This window comes from Anomaloglossus baeobatrachus, chromosome 10, assembly GCF_048569485.1.
Source record: "Anomaloglossus baeobatrachus isolate aAnoBae1 chromosome 10, aAnoBae1.hap1, whole genome shotgun sequence".
NCBI lineage: Eukaryota > Metazoa > Chordata > Amphibia > Anura > Aromobatidae > Anomaloglossus > Anomaloglossus baeobatrachus.
In genome coordinates, this window is record NC_134362.1 from 53,636,965 (window position 1) to 53,660,039 (window position 23,075).

General features: G+C 42.3%; 1 protein-coding gene across 1 annotated transcript in view; it reads left to right on the forward strand.

Moving 5' to 3' along the window:
- Positions 1 to 23,075, forward strand: part of LOC142254819 (solute carrier family 22 member 6-B-like) — a 100,962-nt gene that overhangs the window by 41,900 nt on the left and 35,987 nt on the right. Inside the window, exons 2-5 of the mRNA XM_075326141.1 lie at positions 1,800 to 2,373; positions 8,244 to 8,347; positions 18,531 to 18,685; positions 21,199 to 21,367. Of these exons, the coding sequence (XP_075182256.1) occupies positions 1,999 to 2,373; positions 8,244 to 8,347; positions 18,531 to 18,685; positions 21,199 to 21,367 (803 nt within the window). The 5' untranslated portion in view covers positions 1,800 to 1,998. The remainder of the gene's footprint in view (positions 1 to 1,799; positions 2,374 to 8,243; positions 8,348 to 18,530; positions 18,686 to 21,198; positions 21,368 to 23,075) is intronic.

The window sequence follows — 23,075 nt, forward strand, 5'->3', positions numbered from 1 at the left end:
CATGTTTTTGTAAACAGCTAAAAAAACAAAACTTGTGTCACTGTCCAAATATTTCTGGACCTAACTGTATGTGTTTGTGCGTACACACCCTATTTCAGCCTTTGGATTACCTGAAGGTACTGACCCAGTATGGTTGCAGTACCCAGTGGCGCCTGACCAGGTCAGGGGCGCCATACAGACATGTGCCTATAACTGGTGCAGGTGGATCTCTGATCCACCCGAGCCTTGTTAACTAGTTAAATCGCACTGTCAATCTCTGACAGAGCGCCTTTCCCTGGCGCCATCGACGGCCCCTTGACATGATCACAGAGTGCCGATGGGTTGTCATGACAGCCAGGAGTCAGCTGATTATCCCTGTTGCTGTGATGACTCACTTCCTGTGAATGGCGGCAGAGCGCCAGCACTCTCAAGAGATCAGCATTTCTGCTGCACAGAGGGATGCTGAGGTATCGCTCCATACAACAGGAGTGATCGGACAGTGTGAGCTTCAAGTCCCCTAAAGGGACTAGTAAATTTAATAAAAAGTAAAAAAAAAAATTGGGGAAAAAACCCAACCCAAAAACATTCAAAACACCCCCTTTTGCTCCATTGAATATAAAAGAATTAAAAAAAAACAAATATTTGGTATCGCCACTTTCAGAAATACCCGATCTGTCAAAATATAAAGTAAATTATTCTGATTGGTAAAAAAAAAAAATTGAAATGCCAAATTACGTTTTTTTGTTGTGGTTGCCAATAAAATGCAATAACAGGAGAGCAAAACATCACATCTATACCAAAAAGACATAATTAAAAAGTCAGGTCAAGATGCAAAAAATAAGTCCTCCCACAGCTCCAGATCCTGAAAAATGAGAACGCTACGGGTTTCGAAAAATGGCGACAACAGCGCAATTCTTTTTTTTACAAATTTCTGAATTTTTTTCCACTGCTTAGATAAAAGTAAAACTATACATGTTTGGTATGTACGAACTCATGCTGACCTGTGGAATCATATTGTCAGGTTAGTTTTACCATATAGGGAACATGGTAAATAAAAAAACTGAAAAAACAATCAAGGAATTGAACTTTTTTTTTGCAATTTCACCACATTTGAAATTTGTTTTCAATTTTCCAATACTATACGGGGCAGAATATTCTAAATTACAACTCGTCCTGCAAAAAACAAGCCCTCCTATGGCTATAATGATGGAAAAATAAGAAAAGTTATGGCTCTTGGAAGAAGGGGAGGAAAAAACAAAAACAGGGTGAAGACTTGAAATAATTGGGGAACCCATTCGAGCTTTTGCATTGGGGCCCATGAACTTCAAGTTATGCTATTGTTTGGAAAATTAGTAAACTTTTTGCAAAGTTTATTAACAGCAAGCCATTCACTCCTCCGAACATTCGTCTTTTTAGAATATTCTAGGAAGCTGCCGACATATGATGTACGGTTCCAATTATTATACATGTGGCTGTGGAGATGCTAAAATCCCCAATAGCTTCCCTGCAGATGTATCAGTAATCTATATCACTTTATTACTGTCTGAACCCATGAAATCAACAAATGATATAAAAAGGTAATTGTGCATGAGTAATTTACAGTATAAGCCCCCTAAGATGAATAAGTCGTTTTTATTCCAGGAGGATATACTTTGTTAATTGACTCTTTTCTACATGTTTTACCCAAAGTTTGACACTTCTAGTACATTGGTTAATATGTTATTTTTATGTTTGGGCATGGAACTTGCCCTATAATAACCATTAAGTGTTGCCCTTTATCCCTAATTGACTTGTAACAACTTCTTTTTTTTCTCCACAAGTTAATGCTTCTATGTATCAGTAAAAGTTTAACACTCAGTTACTTGTTTTACGCCCACGAAGTACGAAGCTCCGTGCTCCTATTTAAGACCGCAGGCCAGTTCCTCAATGTGCCATTTGCTGATTTTGGAAATGCCGTTGGTGCCCAAACTTCAATGTCCGTAGCTGTTTAGGTGGAGACCGGGAACAGTGCGATCAACCATGGCATTTCAAGAAATCTTGGTGAGACTGGGTGGCATGGGACGATATCAGATCATACACGTTATACTGCTATCGTTGCCCGTTTTCATGTTAGCTAGCCACAATCTATTGCAAAACTTTACCGCGGCTATTCCAAAGCATCGATGTAAACTTAACGAATCCTGGGAAGAAGGGAATTTTACCGGATTTTGGCTACAGGCTCATATACCGCTGGAATCTAATGGAAAATTCTCCAGCTGCTTAAGATATCGGAGTCCCCAATTCAGTCTGCTTAATTATAATTTCACAACCAATACTAGCGACTTGGAGACGGAGATGTGTGCCGATGGCTACATGTATGATGACAGCGAATATTCTTCAACTATTATAAACCAGGTGAGAACTTTTTAATCAATTTTCTACATTCTTTTGTTAATTAATTTGACTATTTTTTTTCTGTTCTTCCTTTTTCTCAAAAGATGATTGAGCAGCTGAAGGCGCTCTCACACATCCGGCTTTTCGCCGGTTTGATGGATGCGGCGCACGCCAGTACAGTATGATACAGTACACTGGCAGCATCGCAACTTCCGGGTCACATGCTCCGGTCACATGACAGCATGTGAACAGCACTTGTTGTGCTGCCAGTGTACTGTATCATACTGTACTGGCGTGCGCCGCATCCGTCAAACCGGCGAAAAGCCGGATATGTGAGAGCGCCCTTTACCGCACTATATTGAAGAGTGCATTTCTTTTTAACTAGACTTTGTGAGTTTTTTATGCAGATTTGGTGCAAATTGTGGCACAAATCTGATGAATATCCTTATGCTAGAAAAGTCAATGACAATTCTTAAGTCCTGTGCACATGTTGCTTATTTGTTCCTTGCAGATTTGGTGCAGAAAATAATCTTCAGCATGTCAATTGTTGGTGCATTTTTCCTGTGTTTTTTAGCCCTTCCCCCATTGATTTCATTAAGAAAAACTCATGGCACAAAAATGCACCCCAAAAAAATGCACCAAAGCATGTGCGTTTTTTGGTGCATTTTTCTACCAAAAGGTGCAGATTTTATGCAGAAAATTTCTGCAAAAATACAAAAAAGAGTCCAGCTCACCCCACGACAGACATCTTCAACTCCAGTGTCCAGAATCACAGGGTACCGCTGCTGACTCAGCGTAATACCAATGAAGAAAAGGATGAATGATCTAGCTTCCGGTAGACTTATTCAAGTAAAATCCCAAATTTTAATGGGTATCTTTAAAAATACAATCACTGGTTCTCATATAAATATTTAGAAGAAAAACTCCATTGACGGAAAAAGAAACACCAGACGCATTCGATCAGAACTGATCTTAGACTGATCTTAGACTCTTCAAATCTAAGATCAGTTCTGATCGAAACGCGTCTGGTGTTTTGTCATGCAATGCCTAAAAAAACCCCATAAGTATTGATCTCCAACAGTCCCAAGTTTTTAGGCCAAGATTTAGACACTAAAGGCCCCGTTATACACAACGACATATCTAATGATATGTCGTCGGGGTCACGGAATTCGTGACGCACAACCAGCGTCGTTAGCGACGTCGTTGCGTGTAACAGCTTCGAGCGAGTGTTAATGATCAAAAATACTCACCTTATCGATTATCGTTGACACGTCGTTCATTTTCAAAATCTCGTTGGTCGTTGTGGACGTAGATTGTTTGTCGTTCCTGAGGCAGCAGATATCGCTACGTGTGACACCCCAGGAACGACGAACAACAGCTTACCTGCGTCCTCCGGCAACGAGTTAGGCATCACTTTCCTGTGGCTGTTCTCCGCCCCTCCGCTTCAATTGGATGGCTGCCGTGTGACGTCGCTGTGACGCCGCATGAACCGCCCCCTTAGAAAAGAGGCAGTTCGCCGGCCACAGCGACGTCGCTAGGAAGGTAAGTCCGTGTGATGGGGACTAACGATATTGTGCGCCGTGATGCACAAACGATGGCGGTGGGTGCTTTCACGAGCGACATGGCTAGCGATGTTGCTGCGTGTAAAGCCCAATTTAGTGTATGCGCACACGCTGCAGATTTGATGCAGAAATTTTCGGCATGAAATCTGCACCTTCTGGCAGAAAAAGCACCAAAAAATGCACCAATAATTCATGTGTTTTTGTTGCTTGTTTGTGCCATGGAATTTTTTTAGCGAAATCATTGGCTGGAAGAACTAAAGGCTAAGTGCACACAGTGCGTTTTTGCGCATTTTTGGGGTGCGTTTTTGGCCTCAAAACTGCATGACTTTGCTTCCCCAGCAAAGTCTATGAGTTTTCATTTTTGTTGTCCGCACACAACTTTTTTTTTAAGCTGCGTTTTTTAGCTTAAAAAAAAAATGGACCCGTCAATTCTTTCCTGCGTTTTTCAGCGTTTTTCCACCATGCAATGCATTGGAAAAACGCAGAGATCAAAAACGCAGCAAAACGCAGCCAAAAACGTACCAAAACGCAGCGTCATAAAAATGCAGCGTGTGCACATAGCCAAAGAATGCAGGAAAAAAACGCGCCAACAATTGATATGAAGCTTCTTTTTTCTGCACCCAAAACTGCAAGGAAAAAAGAAGCAATGTGCGCACTGCACTTAAGAATTCTCATTGCCTTTGCTGGGATAAGGATAGACATACAGATATGGACAACAAACTGCACCAAAAAACATAAAAAATGCAGCGTGAGCAGAAAGGCATAGTTGCTGTGAATAATATTGGGAAGGAAGGTAGAGCCCAAAATGGCAAACATGCAAGTATGGGTATTTGCCACTTTTTTCATTTTTCTATAATGTCAAGCTGAAAGGACGTCATGACTGAAAGAATATGTAAATGTAACATTTGCATGCAAGAATGACAGCCGAGAAGATGAAATGTGTCATGTTCTCATCTTAGTAAATCTGATGCTGTGTGAGATAGAACCTAAAGGTAATTTCTAATTATTTGTATAAGTAATGTTCAGGTTGAAAAAAAATGTTTTCTTCAAATTTTATTGTCATGAGGCTCTATATCCTGACACATAGAAAGTGGTCTTGAGCAGAGAAATGTCTAACACAACCACATTTCACGATAGGGATTATCTATACGACACCCAGGCTGATCACACTGCAATGAATCCACTTGAGGTTATCAGCAAATTTTATAAGGTGTATGTATATATATATATATATATATATATATATATATATATATATATATATATATATATATGATGTAGTGGTTCTTATAGAGGCTGCTATATTCTTTTGTTTGTATATTGTGTCAAAGGAGTCATAGCGGCTTGTATCTGTTCACACTTGCCTTATTCTGTGACGAACAGCTGGTCAGGTTTTTTTTGTAGAATAGAAACATAGTGTAGATGTCGAGGGCGAGGGCCAGCTTCCCCGTCGCGGGGGCTGCTCAGGGAGATCGCGCTCGGATCCGGTGCCTTCTCCTCGGTGGCTTGAGCGGGCCGGACCCGGAGCTCGAGCAGCGCTCCTCGCCCTCAAGTGAAAAGGGGAATTTGGTTTCTTTTGGGATGTAGAGAGTTCGTGATGCCACCCACGGGTTGTGGTGATGGTGGGCACCACCGCTGCTGGTGACGGGGTTCCCGGGAGCGATGGCGGGGAGCAGCTAGGTGTTGACCCCTCCGTGGGTAGGGGCTGTTGGTCCCGGGGCCCGGTAGGAGGGAGGGTTCCGCAGGATGGGTTTTGGCAGGGTGCAGGGTTGCAGTGCAGCACGGTGCCGGATGGCACAGGTGTCCTCACTCAGACACAGATGGACAGAGTCTCTGGTAAACCAAACGGCTGGATGGACGGGGCCCGTAGCCGGCTGTGGTGTTCTCCCTGGATGGGTTGATGGTGGCTGTCATTTCCCTGCACCTGTGTTTTGTATCTTGACTCCAATGCCTGGGTACCGGTAGTCCGCTCCCCGACGTATACGTGCCGGAGGAGCCCTTTTGCCCGCAGACGCTGGCCCTGTGGATCTCTAGCCCTTTGTGGTGGCGCTTATCCGGAACGGTTGGGCTTTTGCCTTGGGACTTGGGTGGGAATGAACCCCTGAGGTCCAGACCGCAATCAGTAAATTTGACTAAAGGTTGGCTTCGAGCCTAGTCGGGGTCTGAGTACCCTGCCTGGTGCTTGGCTCCAATCAGCTCCCCGGTTTGGTACCGGCGGGCCACCCCCCGACCCAAGTCCTACGGTTCCGCTGACCTTCACCAACTCCTGCAGACGACGACCACCGTTTGCCGACCTTGCTGGACGTGCCTGGGCTCCAACCCAGACACCAACAGTTTTTACTCCTCTCACTCTACTGCCCACAACTGGACTCCCTAACTGACTATGTTTTTCCCGCCTCCAGGCCTGTGAACTCCTCGGTGGTCGGGGCCAACCGCCTGGCTCCGCCCCACCTGGTGTGAACATCAACCCTGGAGGGTGGCAACAAGGGTTTAATGTGTGACTGGTGTGACCTGTCCAGGGAAGGGGTGTATGGTGTTGTGTTTGTGACCACATGGCTAGGCCAGGGCGTCACATATATATACAGTATATGTATATATAATACACTAGCTGTAGGACCCGGTGTTGCAGTTAAGGGTGCTTTACACGCTGTGACATCGCTAACAATATATCGTCGGGGTCATGTCGTTAGTGATGCACATCCGGCGCCGGTAGCGACATCGCAGCGTGTGACACCAAGGAGCGACGATCAACGATCGCAAAAACGGCAAAAATCGTTGATCGCTGACACGTCGCTCCTAATCATAATGTCGTTGGTGTTTCATTCCGCAGGTTGTTCGTCATTCCTGTGGCATCACACATCGCTATGTGTGACACCGCAGGAACGACGAACATCATCCTACCTGCGTCCACCGGAAAGGAGGAAGGAAGGAAGTGGGCGGCATGTTCCGGCCGCTCATCTCCTCACCTCCTCTTTTATTGGGTGACCGTTTAGTGACGCCACTGTGACGCCGAACGCACCTCCCCCTTGAAGGAGGGATTGTTCGGCGGCCACAGAGACGTCGCTGAACAGGTATGTGCGTGTGACGCTGCCGTAGCGATATATGACATTTGGACTGCATTGCTGTCCACCCTGTCTGATCTAATACTGGAGATATCAGGATTCTGAGGTAAGAAGAGGCTATTCACATTGCTGTCTACCCTGTCTGTCTGATCTAATCCTGAAGATATCAGAGGTGCTGAGGTAAGAAGAGACTGCTCACACTACTGTCCACCCTATTTGATCTAATACTCGAGACACGAGGGGTGCTGAGGTAAGAAGAGGCCGTTCACGCTGCTGTTCACTCTGTCTATCTTATCTAACACTGGAGACACCAGGGGTGCTGAGGTAAGATGAGACTGCTCACTCGGCTGTCAACCCTGTCTGTCTGATCTAATATTGGAGATAACAGGAGTGCTGAGGTAAGAAGAAGCCACTCACTTCTGTCCACCCTGTCTGATCTAATACTAAAGATATCAGCGGTGCTGAGGTAAGAAGAGACTGTTTACACTGCTGTCCACCCTGTCTGACCTAATACTTCAGATATCAGAGGTGCTGCGGTAAGAAGAGGCCATTCACATTGCTGTCCACCCTGTCGGTCTGATCTAATCCTGAAGATATCAGAGGTGCTGAGGTAAGAAGAGACTGCTCACACTGCTGTCTCCCCTCTCTGATCTAATACTGGAGACACAGAGGGTGCTGAGGTAAGAGGATGCTGCGCACACATGTGTCCACCATTCTTTCTGAATGCAAATAAATGGTGTAGCTGTTTTCAGGACACTTTGTATAGCCACTTCGCCAAACATTCTACGACAGATTTTTGTCAGTGTAACAGGGTTACGGCTTTGTTAATTCTACTTACAAAAATCAATTGTGCCTTGCTAATTAAAAATATTTAGAAATTACATTTTTTTTTAGCTATTTAATTTTTTGTATTCCCAGAAAAAACTGTTATATTGATATATTGATGACTTATCCTTATGATATGTCATCAATATAAGATTGGTGGTGGTCCAACACTTGGCACATCCAAAGATCAGCTGATATCTGCTCCAACAGTGGCTAAAGGTAAGCAATGGGCAGACTGTACACCTCAGTACTCTGCAGCAGCCACTAAGCAATGTGTGAAGCTGCAGAGTTCTACTCTGTGCATTGGTAAGGCAGCTGCCAGAGACAATATCAGCTGATCAGTGGTCAACGCTAGGCAACCCCTTTAAGGGGGAGTATAATATTAATACTACAAAACATGGATGCCACATTTTATACCATTATATTATTCTCTTTCTTACAGTGGGACTTGGTCTGTAATCAGAGGAGAATGAGGCAACTTGCTCAGTCCATTTACATGTCAGGAGTGTTGGTTGGATCCATTGTATTTGGTGGTTTATCAGACAAGTAAGATCCACTTTTTCCGAAAATGAAGCTTTTTAATTTCAATTGTCGGATCCTAAATGTCACGTCAGCAATGTATTTTCAAATATTTCCTTTACAATGGAAGACAATTCACAAAAGTAACCTTTAATGTTGAGTTATGATTCCCAGGACGTCGCCCCCCTCGATACTCATCAATAGCATTCCCTGGATTTGAGTCTATCCATCTTGGCTCACTTCAGGCCTGACGTCTCTTACAGTCTCAGCAAAGTCGCCAGAACTGAACTTTTCCAAATATTGCAAATCTTTTTAACACTAGAAGTCGCAGGAATTTCGAGCTCCACAGGGTTCCAATGGTAGAAATGTCAAATGACCCCTCTCTGGGACTTCTAGTGTTAAACCACTGACCAGTTTCTTAATAATTAAAGCGGGTTTATCTCCAGATTTCACAATAGGAGCTGCACATGTTATTAAATAAACTGTTTGAGTCTGATGAGGCTGGTGTACTTGTTTTGGAAATAGTGAGAGAGCTCATTAGTCCAACTGTATTCAGTCTCTGACCACTCAGCCTGATAGCTGCAGCTTGTTGGTATCTCAGCAGCAGCAGGAAGGAGGGACACTGAGGAGCTTTCAATGAGAATAGATGGAAAACAGAAGATGAATGGTTCAAATCTGCCTTGCCAATGGATGAGCTGCACAAGATGTAAACATGACAAGCCAGGTGTCACATGTATATATACTCCACCACTGATCTCCTAAGGCACAGCTATCTTACTAGCGATAACTGCATTCCATTCCTCACTAGGAAATTCCACTTTTTTCACTTGAGATAATCACATATGTGAACATTATACCCAGTTATCCAAAGTTTTTTGGGGAGATTCTGATTGGAAAATTCTATGCGAAGTTCAATGATATGCTTCACAGGATAAAACAATTTTCCTGTCTTCAGACTATATTAGTTTTGAAAAAGGCATTCGCCGAAACGTTAAAAATAAAAATTAAATAAATAAAAATTCCAAGTATACAAGACTCTTTCAATTTTTGTGTGCCGGGGTTCTCTATATACATGTATAAGGACAGACTCTGGGTTAGCGTTCTCATTTACCATCTGAGACCATGCACATTTAATGGTTGCTTTTTCCTTTGGTCATTTAAGGGTTAATCCCTTCTCTGGTGCAGCAGCAGACTGTCTTCAGTTTAAAATCACATAAGAAAAAAGAGGGGGGGAATAAATCCCGCTCACCTGTTGAAAAGGAGACCTTAGAGTAGAACTGTGTCTTCAGTTTAACACTTCCGGGTTGTATTTAATCCCTCTGCTTCCTGGAGAGGCTGCTGGTTATTCTATTCAGTTAGGAGCTAGCCCAGGAGCAGAGAGGACGTGTTCTTACTGCTGCTGCTATCATTTGTGATTGTTGTGAGTTATTCTTCTACCCCTTTTCCTTTGTACCTTTACCCATACACCTTTTGTTATCCCCTGGTGCTGCTTTTTGATCTGTATGAGTATTGTTTTACCCCTGTTAGTCATTCCTTGTTGGTGGGTTCTTGGTATTTCCATCCTGGTGCATCCCCTGGGTGGTGGGGACATAGTCATCAGAGTCAGAACAGGAGACAGGGTCACATTGGAGGCTCGACCCTGACTACCTTTAAGTCTATCGTTGTGATAAGGGACAGCACAGGAACCCCGACTTAGGGTCAGCAGAGGGGCCCCTCCACCATCCTTTTCTCCCAGTTAAGTGTATTCCAAGTAGTTTATTAGGTCCTAAACCATTTGGAATATACTTACCTGGCTTGTTCTCTTCACATCTTGTGCATCTCGTCCATTGGCAGCACGGATTTTAACCCTTCATCTTCTGTTTTCTATCTCTGCAATCCGAGGGGCTGCAGCCGCCACATCTTTGGAGCGAATTCCTTTGATTGTGGCTACACAATTTCCACTGAGTGAGCACTCGGCAATTCAGCGTCACCGATTTTCTCCCAGATAAGACCCTATTTGCACTTGTCTTTTCTTTAGTGTCTTTCAATGAGAGTAGATGGGCAGAGATTGAGTTCAAACTTTCATTATAGATTCAGCTATTCCATTTCTATTGCAAGTGAATAAAAAGAAATTGAAAATGATGAGAGCATTTGTGGGGAAAAATAGCAACGATTTTCAAAAAGAAATTGCAAAATCTATTCGAAAAAAACAGAAAATATTACACAATCGGAAGTGTTATTATTCTTTAGGACATTACTTCTGTAAAGTGGATGATTGTGAGATTGGAGACACAATGTAACTCCACTTTGGAGCCATTTTCAACATTACTATTATTCATTATGTGCCTACAATATCCATAGAACTATCAGGAAATAAAAAAGTTCAAAACTAAATAAAAGAGGTTTTAGGCAATATTCACCTAATCTTCTGCAGTAAAGGAAGTAGACAACAGATTTGTGAATGAAAAGAAAAGAAAATATTTTATTCTGATATCGCAAACTTATCCACAAAAGTGAATTTCCGTTTTATTTGGTACTAGCTGTAGTACCCGGCATTGCCCAGGATAGTAACTAAGTCTCTCTGTCTCTATACCACTCTCCCTCTCTCCCAGCCTCTGTCTCTCTATCTCTCTGTCTGTCTGTCTCTTTCCCTGTCTGTCTCTGTCTGTCTCTTTCCCTGTCTGTCTGTCTCTTTCCCTGTCTTTCTCTTTCCATGTCTGTCTCTTCCCTGTCTGTCTCTGTCTGTGTGTCTGTCTCTTTACTTGTCTGTCCCTGTCTGTCTCTTTTCATGTATGTCTCTTTCCCTGTCTGTCTCTCTGTCTCTTTGTCTGTCTCTGTCTGTCTCTCTCTCCCTATCTGTCTGTCTCTGTCTGCCTTTTTCTCTGTCTGTCTCTGTCAGTCTGCCTTTTTCCTGTCTGTCTCTGTCTGTCTGCCTCTTTCTGTCTATTTCTTTCCTTGTTTGTCTGTCTGTCTGTATCTTTTTGTCTGTCTGTCTCTCTTTCTGTCGGTCTCTCTGTCTCAGTCTGTCTGTCTCTCTATGTTTCTTTGTCTGTGTGTCTCTATCTCTTTCTCTGTCTGTCTCTTTCCCTGTCTGTCTCGATCCATCTCTCCACAGAAATCATATTACCTCACACGTCAGCTTCTTATACTATGAATGTTTTTCGTTGCCTATAGCAACCAATCAGAGCTCCTATTAATGACCTGTAGCTCGCAGCTCCATTCACTTTAATGTAACCAGGTTTTTTGGTGAATAACTGTAAAGTGCGGGGCTAAATTTTCCTCTCAAAACATAGTTTATGACATTCCCTGAGTCACATGAGGCGCTGTGAAAAATTTTGTGATTGTAAATGCGACAGTGCGGATTCCTTTAGCAAACATACACACATACATACATACTCATACATACATTCATACACACACACACACACACATACATACATACACTCATACATACATACATTCATACATACATTCATACACACACATACATACATACACTCATACATACATACACTCGTACATACATTCATACACACATACATACATACACTCATACATACATACACTCATACACACATACATACATACACTCATACATACATACACTCATACATACATACACTCATACATACATTCATACACACACACACATACATACATACACTCAACATACATACACTCATACATACATTCATACACACACATACATACATACACTCATACATACATACACTCATACATACATTCATACACACACATACATACATACACACACTCATACATACATACACTCATACACACATACATACATACACTCATACATACATACACTTATACATACATACACTCATACATACATTCATACACACACACATACATACATACACTCAACATACATACACTCATACATACATTCATACACACACTCATACATACATACACTCATACATACATACACTCATCATACATACATACACACACACACACACACACACACACTAAGCTTTATATATTAGATTAAATCAGTTCTTGGACCTCACAAAGATGATCATTTCTGACTTTCATTTATCAGTTGGAAAGAGAGTTGAAATCGCCATCCTCTTACAAAAAAAAAGCTGTGACATTACATGAACCGCACTGATGTTTTGTTTTTTTTTTACTCCTGGACAAATACCAAGTGGTTACCAGAGTTCGCTCATTGCTATGCAGATGTAATTATAGCTCTATGTTATGTAATATTATATCACACCATATTGTGCTTTGTACTGGCAGGAAAGTACTGCTGCTAGGTAGCTAGGTATTATGTCCTTATAGGTAGGTGAGAAAAAGTGAGAAAGGGAGGGGAAAAGTGGAGAAGGGCTGGGAAGACAATTAAAAAAGTGATCTAGCAGACTGATATGTAGATCATGTTTTAATTGTCTTCTCTGCTCCTTATTCTTCACCACTTATTGCTTTATTTTTATTTTCACTATATCAGCCAGACTTTCTCCCCTTTAGGGACATTTCTCATGCTACTTGGAGGCTTTTTTTACCAATATAAAGCCTCCAATTGTACTTTGCACACTTAAAGCGCACCAATCACCAGGATTTTCCTATATAACCTAAAGCCAGTGCTACAGTGCCTTGCGAAAGTATTCAGCCCCCTTGAATTATTCAATCTTTTCCCACATTCCAGGCCTCAAACTTAAAGATAAAAATTTAAATTTTATGGTGAAGAATCAACAACAAGTTGGACACAATTGTGAAGTTGAACGATATTTATGGCTTATTTTAAATTTTTGAAAAAAAATGAAAAACTGAAAATTGAGGTGGCAATATTATTATTCAGCCCCTTTACGTTCAGTGCAGCAAACTCACTCCAGAAGTTCATTGAGGATCTCTGAATGATCCAATGTTGTTCTAAATGACTGATGATGATGAATATAATCCTCCTGTGTGTAATCAAGTCTCCGTATAAATGCACCTGCTCTGTGATAGTCTCAGTGTTCTGTTTAAAGCACAGAGAGCATCATGAAGACCAAGGAACACAACAGGCAGGTCCGTGATACTGTTGTGGAGACGTTTAAAGCCAGATTTGGTTGCAAAAAGACTTCCAAAACTTTAAACATCCCAAGGAGCACTGTGCAAGCGATCATATTGAAATGGAAGGAGTATCATACCACTGCAAATCTACCAAGACCCGGCCGTCCATCCAAACTTTCATCTCAAACAACGAGAAGACTGATCAGAGATGCAGCCAAGAGGCCCATGATCACTCTGGATGAACTGCAGAGATCTACAGCTGAGGTGGGAGAGTCTGTCCATAGGACCACAATCAGTCGTACACTGCACAAATCTGGCCTTTATGGAAGAGTGGCAAGAAGAAAGCCATTTCTCAAAGATATCCATAAAAAGTGTTGTTTAAATTTGCCACAAGCCACTTGGGAATCACACCAAACATGTGGAAGAAGGTGCTCTGGTCAGATGAAACCAAAATCGAACTTTTTGGGCACAATGCCAAATGATATGTTTGGCGTAAAAGCAGCACAGCTCATCACTCTGAACACACCATCCTCACTGTCAAACATGACAAGTATTGTGGAGGAGCCGTCTTACCCTTATGTTAGCTGCTGGATTCCGTTTTCAACTGGTGGTACCTACTCATGATTTAGGTCGAAGCAATCCTAAAAAGCTTAATGTGAAAAAAAGGCAGAAGCAAATCCAGCGGTGTTCCTCAGTAACCAGAAGCCTTTTTTTCCACTGTTAAACATGGTGGTGGCAGCATCATGGTTTGGCCCTGCTTTTCTTCACCAGGGACAGGGAAGATGGTTAAAATTGATGGAAAGATGGATGGAGCCAAATACAGGACCATTCTTGAAGAAAACCTGTTGGAGTCTGCAAAACCTGAGACTGGGACGGAGATTTGTCTTTCAACAAGACAATGATCCAAAACATAAAGCAAAATCTACAATGGAATGGTTCACAAATAAACGTATCCACGTGTTAGAATGGCCAAGTCACAGTCCAGACCTGAACCCAATCGAGAATCTGTGGAAAGAGCTGAAAACTGCAATTCTCCATCCAACCTCACTCAGCTCCAGCTGTTTACAAAGGAAGAATGGGCAAGAATTTCAGTCTCTTGATGTGCAAAACAGATAGACACATACCCCAAGTGACTTGCAGCTGTAATCGCAGCAAAAGGTGGTGCTACAAAGTATTAACTTAAAGGGGCCGAATAATATTGCATGCCCCAATATTCAGTTTTTTATTTTTTACAAAAATTTTAAATAAGCAATAAATATCGTTCACCTTCACAATTGTGTTCCACTTGTTGTTGATTCTTCACCATAAAATTTTACATTTTTATCTTTATGTTTGAAGCCTGAAATGTGGGAAAAGGTTGAAAAATTCAAGGGGGCCGAATACTTTTGCAAGGCACTGTATACTAGTACTATCAGGCTGATTCTGTACATACCTGTAGTTGTCAGCTAAGATGTATAGGTTTCGAAACACAAGAAAGTACGGTTTGCAAAATGAGCAGCTTTTTGAGTGGCAGCAGCTGCCGATCAGCTGATAGCTGGGGTGGGTATTCATAGTTATTCCTAGCCACCTGACTGCCCGTCCTCCCCCTGTTATTTATGCTAATTCTATTAAAGAATCATTTTACTAAGTGACTAGAAGGACCTGTGCTGATGTCATACCCATGAAACCAGAAGGGGCGGGGCCTCAGCCAACATAGCTGATTCCAGGAAGCAACATTATTTTTCTGTTCACTGAGGACCCTCCCCTTCTGGTTACATGGGTATGACATCAGCACAGGTCCTTCTAGTCACTTAGTAAAACAAATCTATAATAGAATTAGCATAAATAACAGGGAGGATGGACAGGCAGGGGGACAGGAATCACTATGAATACCCACCCCAGCTATTAGCTGATCGGCAGCTGCTGACACTCAAAAAGTCGCTCATTTTGCAAACTTTACTTGCTTGTGTTTCAAAACCTATACATCCTAGCTGGCAACTAAAAGTATAGCGAGAATCAGCATGATAATGCTAGTTTAGCACTGACATTAGGTTATATAGGAAAATCCTAGTGATTGGTGCACTTTAAGTGTGCAATGTACAACTGGAGGCTTTAAATTGGTAAAAAAAAGCCTAATTTTAAATTTATAAATTCTAATACCTTGAAAAAGGCATTGGACCAATGCAGAAACGTGTTGGTATTAATAAAAAATGTTTTTGGAATTCCAATGTTCTTCATTTCCTCAGCACAGCCCACCTAAACGTGACAGTTTTCAATTTTGCCAACATAGACAATGTAGCAGAGAGATGGAGGTGCTACTGATGTAAGTGCCAGCAGACTATTGCAAGTGTTAGCAAATAGTCACAAGTTTAGACCCACAGTTGCTGTGTTCAAGTCAACATTTTTCTTCATGTACAATTGTTAATGCAGTAAAGCTAGCTCCGTCATGTAGGACTATATATCACCAAATTATTTAATAAACCTCCATGTATTCCTGCATCCTGTATATAGTGGGGAATTACACTTTCTAAGAACAGAGAACTTTCTCCACTGATTAAACTAATTTTGCAACAATGGTACCTAAACTACTGATCTGTGAATCTAGTTGGCAGTAAGAAGTGAGCAGCCCTGTTAGTACCTATAAATCATAAGCCTGGGTTCAGATGTTGTGGCCAAGTTTACTCAATGATGTGGCTCAAAACCTCTAACAACATGTAGGTTGGTGCAATTTTCAAACAGAATCTCTCTTTTGGGGTTGCTTTTAATTAACCAGGTTAGTATGACATCATCATGGCCATGTGACACACAGATGATGTCATACCAGCCTGGATAATGAAAAGTTGCACCAAAAATCACAGAAGGTAAGAAATTCAGAGAGCCTCAATCCTGTGATTAGACATTAATGACCTGGCAGATTGACCACAGTCCGGTGACTCGATACACCCATCTCTGTATATAAAGCACAGTGAGATATATTCTTGCTCTTCTTTCTCTGAAACACACATGCAGAAGCAGCAGCAGCAGCATGGGGGACATTGTGCAGCAGTACTGAGCTGTGTGTCTGTGAATTCAGCACTTATTTGCTGAAAGCTGCAATTACTCCTTCCACTTACACTTTTGATAGAGTTTAATAGAAGGTTGTAAATTGACACCTCACTGTGTTTTGCTTTAAAGGGAACTTGTCATCAGGTTTTCCCCATATAAAGTAATCTAATCTACAAGGAAAATAAAATAGCTTTTATTATACTCGACTATGTCCGGTCTCTTGGGCATCTCTGGTCTTGAAATTGCCATCCTTCTTCTGGTGGATGATGCATCCTACGTCATCCACACAGTGTCCTCCATCACGCTCCTGTGCAGGCGCACTTCTCTCTTCCCTGCTGAGGTCAGAGCAAAGTGTGTTATAATGCACATGTGTCACGTGTATACAGGCTCAGGATCAGTGTCCTCTATTACCACCTACACCATGCACAACGGTGTTGTTTTCCTTTGGGCTCTTTTGGGTTAAGCTTCTTCTCTGGTGCTGCAACAGACTTCTCAGCTGCCGGCAGTTGCTCATTTCCGGCCTGCATATAATCCCTCTGCTTCCTGGAGTGGTTGCTGGATATTCAACTTAGTTGGAGCTAGCCGAGGAGCAGTGAGGACATTTCAGATGCTTTCTGCTGTAATTCGTGTCTGTTGCTTTCGGCTGTGTTTGCAGTAAGCCATTCCTATTACCCCCTTTTTTTGTTTCCCTTACCCATGCACCTTTGGTTCCTCTGGTGCAAGTTTTGGAGTGTGTGAGTTCTTGTTTACTCCCGTCTGTCATTCTGTGTTGGTGAGCTTTTAGGAATCTCCATCCCGGTCAGTCCCCTGGGTGGTGGGACAGAGTTATCAGGGCCAGGATAGGAGACAGGGCCACTTTGGAGGCTCGACCCTGACCACCTTCAGGCCTACCTTTGGGATAAGGGACTACACAGGGTCCCCAGTCTTAGCGTCAGCTTAGGGGTCCCTGTGCCATTCTTGTCTACCCATCACAGCATCTAAGGGGGGCTTTACACGTTGCGACATCGCTTCCGAAATATCGATGGGGTCATGTTGTTAGTGACGCACATCTGGCGCCGGTAATGACATCGCAACGTGTAAATCCTAGGTGCGACGATAAGCGATCACAAAAGCATCGAAAATCGTTGATCTGTGTAGCGTTGTTCATTTCCATAATGTCGGGTCGAACGCAGGTACGATGTTGTTTGTCGTTCCTGCAGCTCCACATATCGCTGTGTGTAAACCCGCAGGAGCGACAAACATCACCTTACCTGCGTCCCGACGGCAATGCGGAGGTAAGGAGGTGGGTGGGATGTTATGTCCCACTCATCTCCGCCCCTCTGCTTCTATTGGCCGGCCGATTAGTGACGTCGCTGTGACTCCGAACGCACCTCCCCCTTGAAGGAGGGATTGTTCGGCAGTCACAGAGATGTCGCCGAGCAGGTATCTGCGTGTGAAGCTGCCGTAGCGATAATGTTCGCTACGGCAGCGAGCACCACATATCACATGTGCGACGGGGGCGGGTACTATCGCGCTCGGCATCGCTAGCCGATGCCAGCGATGTTGCAACGTATAAAGTACCCCTAAGGGAAAAGCTAGAGAGCACCAGCACATGTGAACTACAATACTTTACTCTGCCCTCAGCAGGGCAGAGAGAAGCGCGCATGCGCGGGAGCGTGATGGAATACACTGTTTGGATGACCTTGAATACATCATCCACCCAAAGCAGGGAAGAAGGACAGTGATCGCAAGCAGAGCAGAGGCACCGGATCAAGACTCAAGACGCTCATCGGTCTCGTCCGCCTCATAGGTGAGTATACTAAAAGCTATATTTTTGCCTTTTAGAGCGAGTTGGGGACATATTTCCAGCTTTATAGAATGGTATAACAGAGAACTTACAGGTGGTGGCCATACTTTATATGGGGAAACCCTGGTGACAGCATGTTCTCTTTAACAAGACAGATCTGAGCTGTTTTTCCAAATGAGTGATGACTTTAGGTGGCAGGAAGTGGAATAAAGAGGTTCATAAGTGGAAACAAGCAAATTTCCCTGACAAGATATAGTACAAAGTTTCTTATACTCACTTGGTCTAGTGATTTATGTAAAGTGTATTGACCATTTAAGCATTTTATAGCCTCATACATACCAGGATCTGATCATCACAAATGTGCGTATTCTAAAATAATATCCCTATTTGTTATCCAAGGTTTGGACGCAGGCCGTTGAAGATTTGGTCAAACCTTCAGATGTTTGTGAGTGGGATTGGTGCAGCTTTTGCTCCTAACTACGTTGGTTACTGTGTCTTTCGCTTCCTGACTGGGGCATCTCTCTCTGGGATTGTTCTCAATTCCTACTCTCTAAGCAAGTATACAATCCATCAATCAGATTACATTTATAAAAAAAATATAATAAATTAATATTAAAACATGAAGGAACTTAGAATTTCATGAATTTTGAATCGGTGAATGAATTAGCAGTATGTGGGGCGTGTGCACTTTCAGTATCTAACAAAGATTGTACATAGGTTTTCTTTAAGCTAATGTTGGTTATTATATTGAATCTGCATTTAAAGGGTCTATAACGTTAGACTGATGTAGATTAGGTCTCAAAGTGATTTCTGAAGCATTATAACTGGATATGACATTCCTGTAGAGACTTACTGTACTTTTTGTATTATAAAACGCACTTTTCCTCTCAAAAATTTGGGAGGAAAATGAAGGGTGCGTCTTATAATCCGAATGTAGCTTACCGGGAGGGGGAGGGGGTCAGAGGAGGCAGGGGCAATGCTGCGTGCACTGTGTTGCCCGCGCGGGGTGAGGCAGAAGCCATCCCATCCTGAAAATGTCGGCAGTGTGGGCTTCAAAGAATGGCGCTTGGAGTCGGCGCATGCGCAGATGGAGCTCTCGGCTCAAGATGTCATCTGCACACGCAACCTCCTGCCCATTGATCTCCCAGCAGCGGACTTAAGGAAGGTGGCGCATGCACAGATGGAGCTCTCGGCTCAAGATCTCATCTGCACACGAGCCACCTGCTGCCCATTGATCTCCCAGCAGCGGACTTAATGAAAGTGGCGCATGCACAAATGAGATCTCGGCCTGTCGTTGAGCCGAGAGCTCAATCTGTGCAAACGCCATTTCTTTGAAGCCCGCACTGCCGATAGTTTCTGGATGTTCCCTGCCCCGCAGCGAGCAGAGCATCCGCGACACCTGCCACACCGCCCGCAGCATCACCCTACTCCATCACATCCCCTGACTCCTGTGACCTCGCTCCACTACCGCTGAAGGCCTCCTTCCTCCCAACTCGGTAAGACACCACCGGATTATAAGACGGACCCCCTTTTTTACTTTCTTTTTTTCTCTAATTTTGGGGTGCATCTTATAAAAAGAAAATTGTGATATTCCAAAAATGACATTATAGTGTTTAAAGTGAATGTTGATAATTTCTTGATATAACATTTATAACTTAATTTTAACCCCTTAAGGATCGGGCAATTTTTTTATTTTTTTGCGTTTTCGTTTTTCTCTCCCCTTCTTCTACGAGCCATCACTTTTTTATTTTTCCTTTCGATATAGTTTGATTGTTTTGCGACATGAGCTGTACTTTTGAATGATGCCATTCTTTTTATCATATGAAGTAATGGTAAGCGGGAAAATGTTCCAAGTGTGATGAAATAGAAAAAAAAGTGAAATTCTGCAATTTTTGTTGTTTTTTTTTAAAATTTATTTACAGCATTCATTTTACCATAAAACTGACCTGGCAGTATGGTTTTCCAGGTCATTACTATTATGTATATACCAAACATGTTTAGTTTTAGTATTATTTAAGTGGTGAACAAAAGTTCTGAAATTTTGGAAAAAAAAAATTGTTGTGTCACGACTTTCTGAGAGGCGTAACATTTTTAATTTTTCGGATATGGAGCTGTGTGAGGGCTTGTCTTTTGCGCCTTGATCTGATGTTTTTACTGATATTATTTTGGGGTATATATGATGTTTTGATCGCCTGCTATTACATTTTTTCTCTTGTGGCAACCGAAAAAGTGCAATTCTGGCGTATTGATTTTTTTTTCTCATTACGCTATTTAAAGGTCGGATTTATTTATTTTAGGTTTTGATAGGTCGGAAACTTCTGAATGCAGCGATACTAAATATTTATTTTTATTTTTAAGTGTTTTATTTTATATGGGGCAAAAGGAGGGTGATTTGAACTTGTGTTTTTTTCCATTTTTTCATGTTTTTTAAAACTTTTTTATTTTTTTTACTGTTTTCACTGGTGCCCTTAGGGGACTTGAAGGTGCGATAATAATTTGTACTATACAGAGCAGTGCATCAGCACCGCTCTGTAGAGCAAATATCATGATCTCCTATGAACGTCGGCTTGCAGCCGGCATTCGGAGGAGGATTGTCATAACCGGCAAGAGGGACATGAGCTGACTCTTGGCCGTCATGTTAATGCATCGGCGCCCCATGATCACATCATGGGAGTGGGGAATGATGCACTCCCCGTGGGCGCATGTTAAATTCCGCTGCCAGAGATTGACAGCGGGATTTAACTGGTCGACAGCAGCAAGCAGATCTCCGATCCACCCGTGGCTGTTAGAGGCACATGGCGGCTGATCAGATCAGCAGTTGGCAGTATATTCAGGGATATTTCTAAATACGGCTGATCAGATCAGCTATCATGTGCAGGAAATGTGTAGGCTCAGCATGTGAGCCTGCTCGAAAGGCAGGGACATGACCCATGATGTACCTAGCGTTTTATGGGATGTTAAGGAGTTAGTGGCACTAAACATCAAAGGAATTGGAAAATATTAATTGTTTTTCATTAATAGTATCTAAAATGATCTTTTTTTAACTATAAGCTTTCTCTCTCTATAGTTGTCGAATGGATTCCCACAGAGTGGCGTGCTTTCACCAGCACAGCCACTGGGTACTGCTATACAACTGGTCAGCTGGTGCTGGTGGGTCTGGCATTTCTGATTGAAGACTGGCGTATGCTGCAGATGGCCGCATCCATTCCTTTCTTTATCTACTTTTTATATTCTTGGTAATGTATACATCTCTTTCAATATCTATATGTAAATTATCTACGTGGTCTACAATGTTCTAATATAATTTATTATATAACATCTTTTTAGTAGATTAGTTTGCTGTCGTGAAATGAGTGTCTTCTTGTTTACATCCATAGGCAACAAGCTCATACATACCTATCCTTATAGACTCTCACCCATCACCCTATCTCATGCTTACACTGCCATATTCAGTAACGATTTACAGTCCAGTATTGTGGGCTTCACTGCATAACATGCTTAAAGGGCTTCTCCCATGAACAAAGAAGAATTTAATCAATAGATCTTGGAATAATAAAAAGCTCCATAATTGAATGTGTGAAAAAAAGTTCTGATGAGATATTCTTATAAATGTGCGATGTACTGTGTAATGAGTATGTCTGACCATGCAGAACTGCTCCAGTTTTGGTGGGCACATACCACAGCTCCTGGCCAAGCAGGGAAGCACTAATCACTTATGATAAGTGAGTATACAGACAATATAGCTCATATCTGTTATTTACTGAGGTAACACACTTCCCTGCCTCCGATAACACATTTCTCTGCCAGAGGTAACACATTTCTTTGTCTGAGGTAACAGATTTCTTTGTCTGAGGTAACACATTTCTTTGTCTGACACATTTCTCTGCCTGAGGTAACACATTTCTCTTCCTGAGGTAACACATTTCTCTTCCTGAGGTAACACATTTCTCTTCCTGAGGTTACAAGTGAAAAGGTTTTGGTACCGTGTTAGCCAGTTGAAAAATTATTGAATGTTCTCAGTGAGAGGAACAAGATTATAATTTTGTACCTCTCACTGAGAACATTCAATAATTCTTCCTGAGGTAAGACATATCTCTGCCTGAGGTAACACATTTCTCTGCCTGAGGTAACACATATCTCTGCCTGAGGTAATACATTTCTCTGCCTGAGGTAACACATTTCTCTGCCTGAGGTAACACATTTCTCTGCCTGAGGTAACACATATCTCTGCCTGAGGTAACACATTTCTCTGCATGAGGTAACACATTTCTCTGCCTGAGGTAACACATTTCTTTGAGGTAACACATTTTCCTGCTTGTAGTAACACATTCTCTGCCTGAGGTAACACACTTCTTTGTCTAAGGCATCAAATTTCTTCATCTGAAGTAACACATTTCTTTGCCTGCAGTAACACATTTCTCTGCCTTAGGTAACACATTTCTTTGTATACCACATTTCCCTGCCTGAGGTAACACATTTCTTTGTCTAAGGTAACACATTTCTTTGTCTGAAGTAACACATTTCCCTGCCTGAGGAAACACATTTCTTTGTTGAAAGTAACACATTTCCAACCTGTAGTAACACATTTCCCTGCCTGAGGTAACACATTTTTCTGCCTTAGGTAACATGTTTCCTTGCCTGAAATAAATCATTACCCCTGCCTTTCTTATCTTCAGGTTATTAGCCCTCTGAGTTCATCGCAAAACAAGTCAGCGACAAAAGAACTCTAGTCGCCACTAAGTTTATATGTCACTGACTTCATTTATAAGGAGCTTACAAGTTAAGTGACTTGCCAAAAACACTCACTCCTGTGATAAAACAGGCAGGAAAATGTGATACCTCAGTAAGCAGCAGATGTGAACTAGTGCTGTCTTAACTATATACTCACTTATATGTTACTTATATTTGACCCTTGGCCATGAGTTGTGGCATGTGCCGACCATG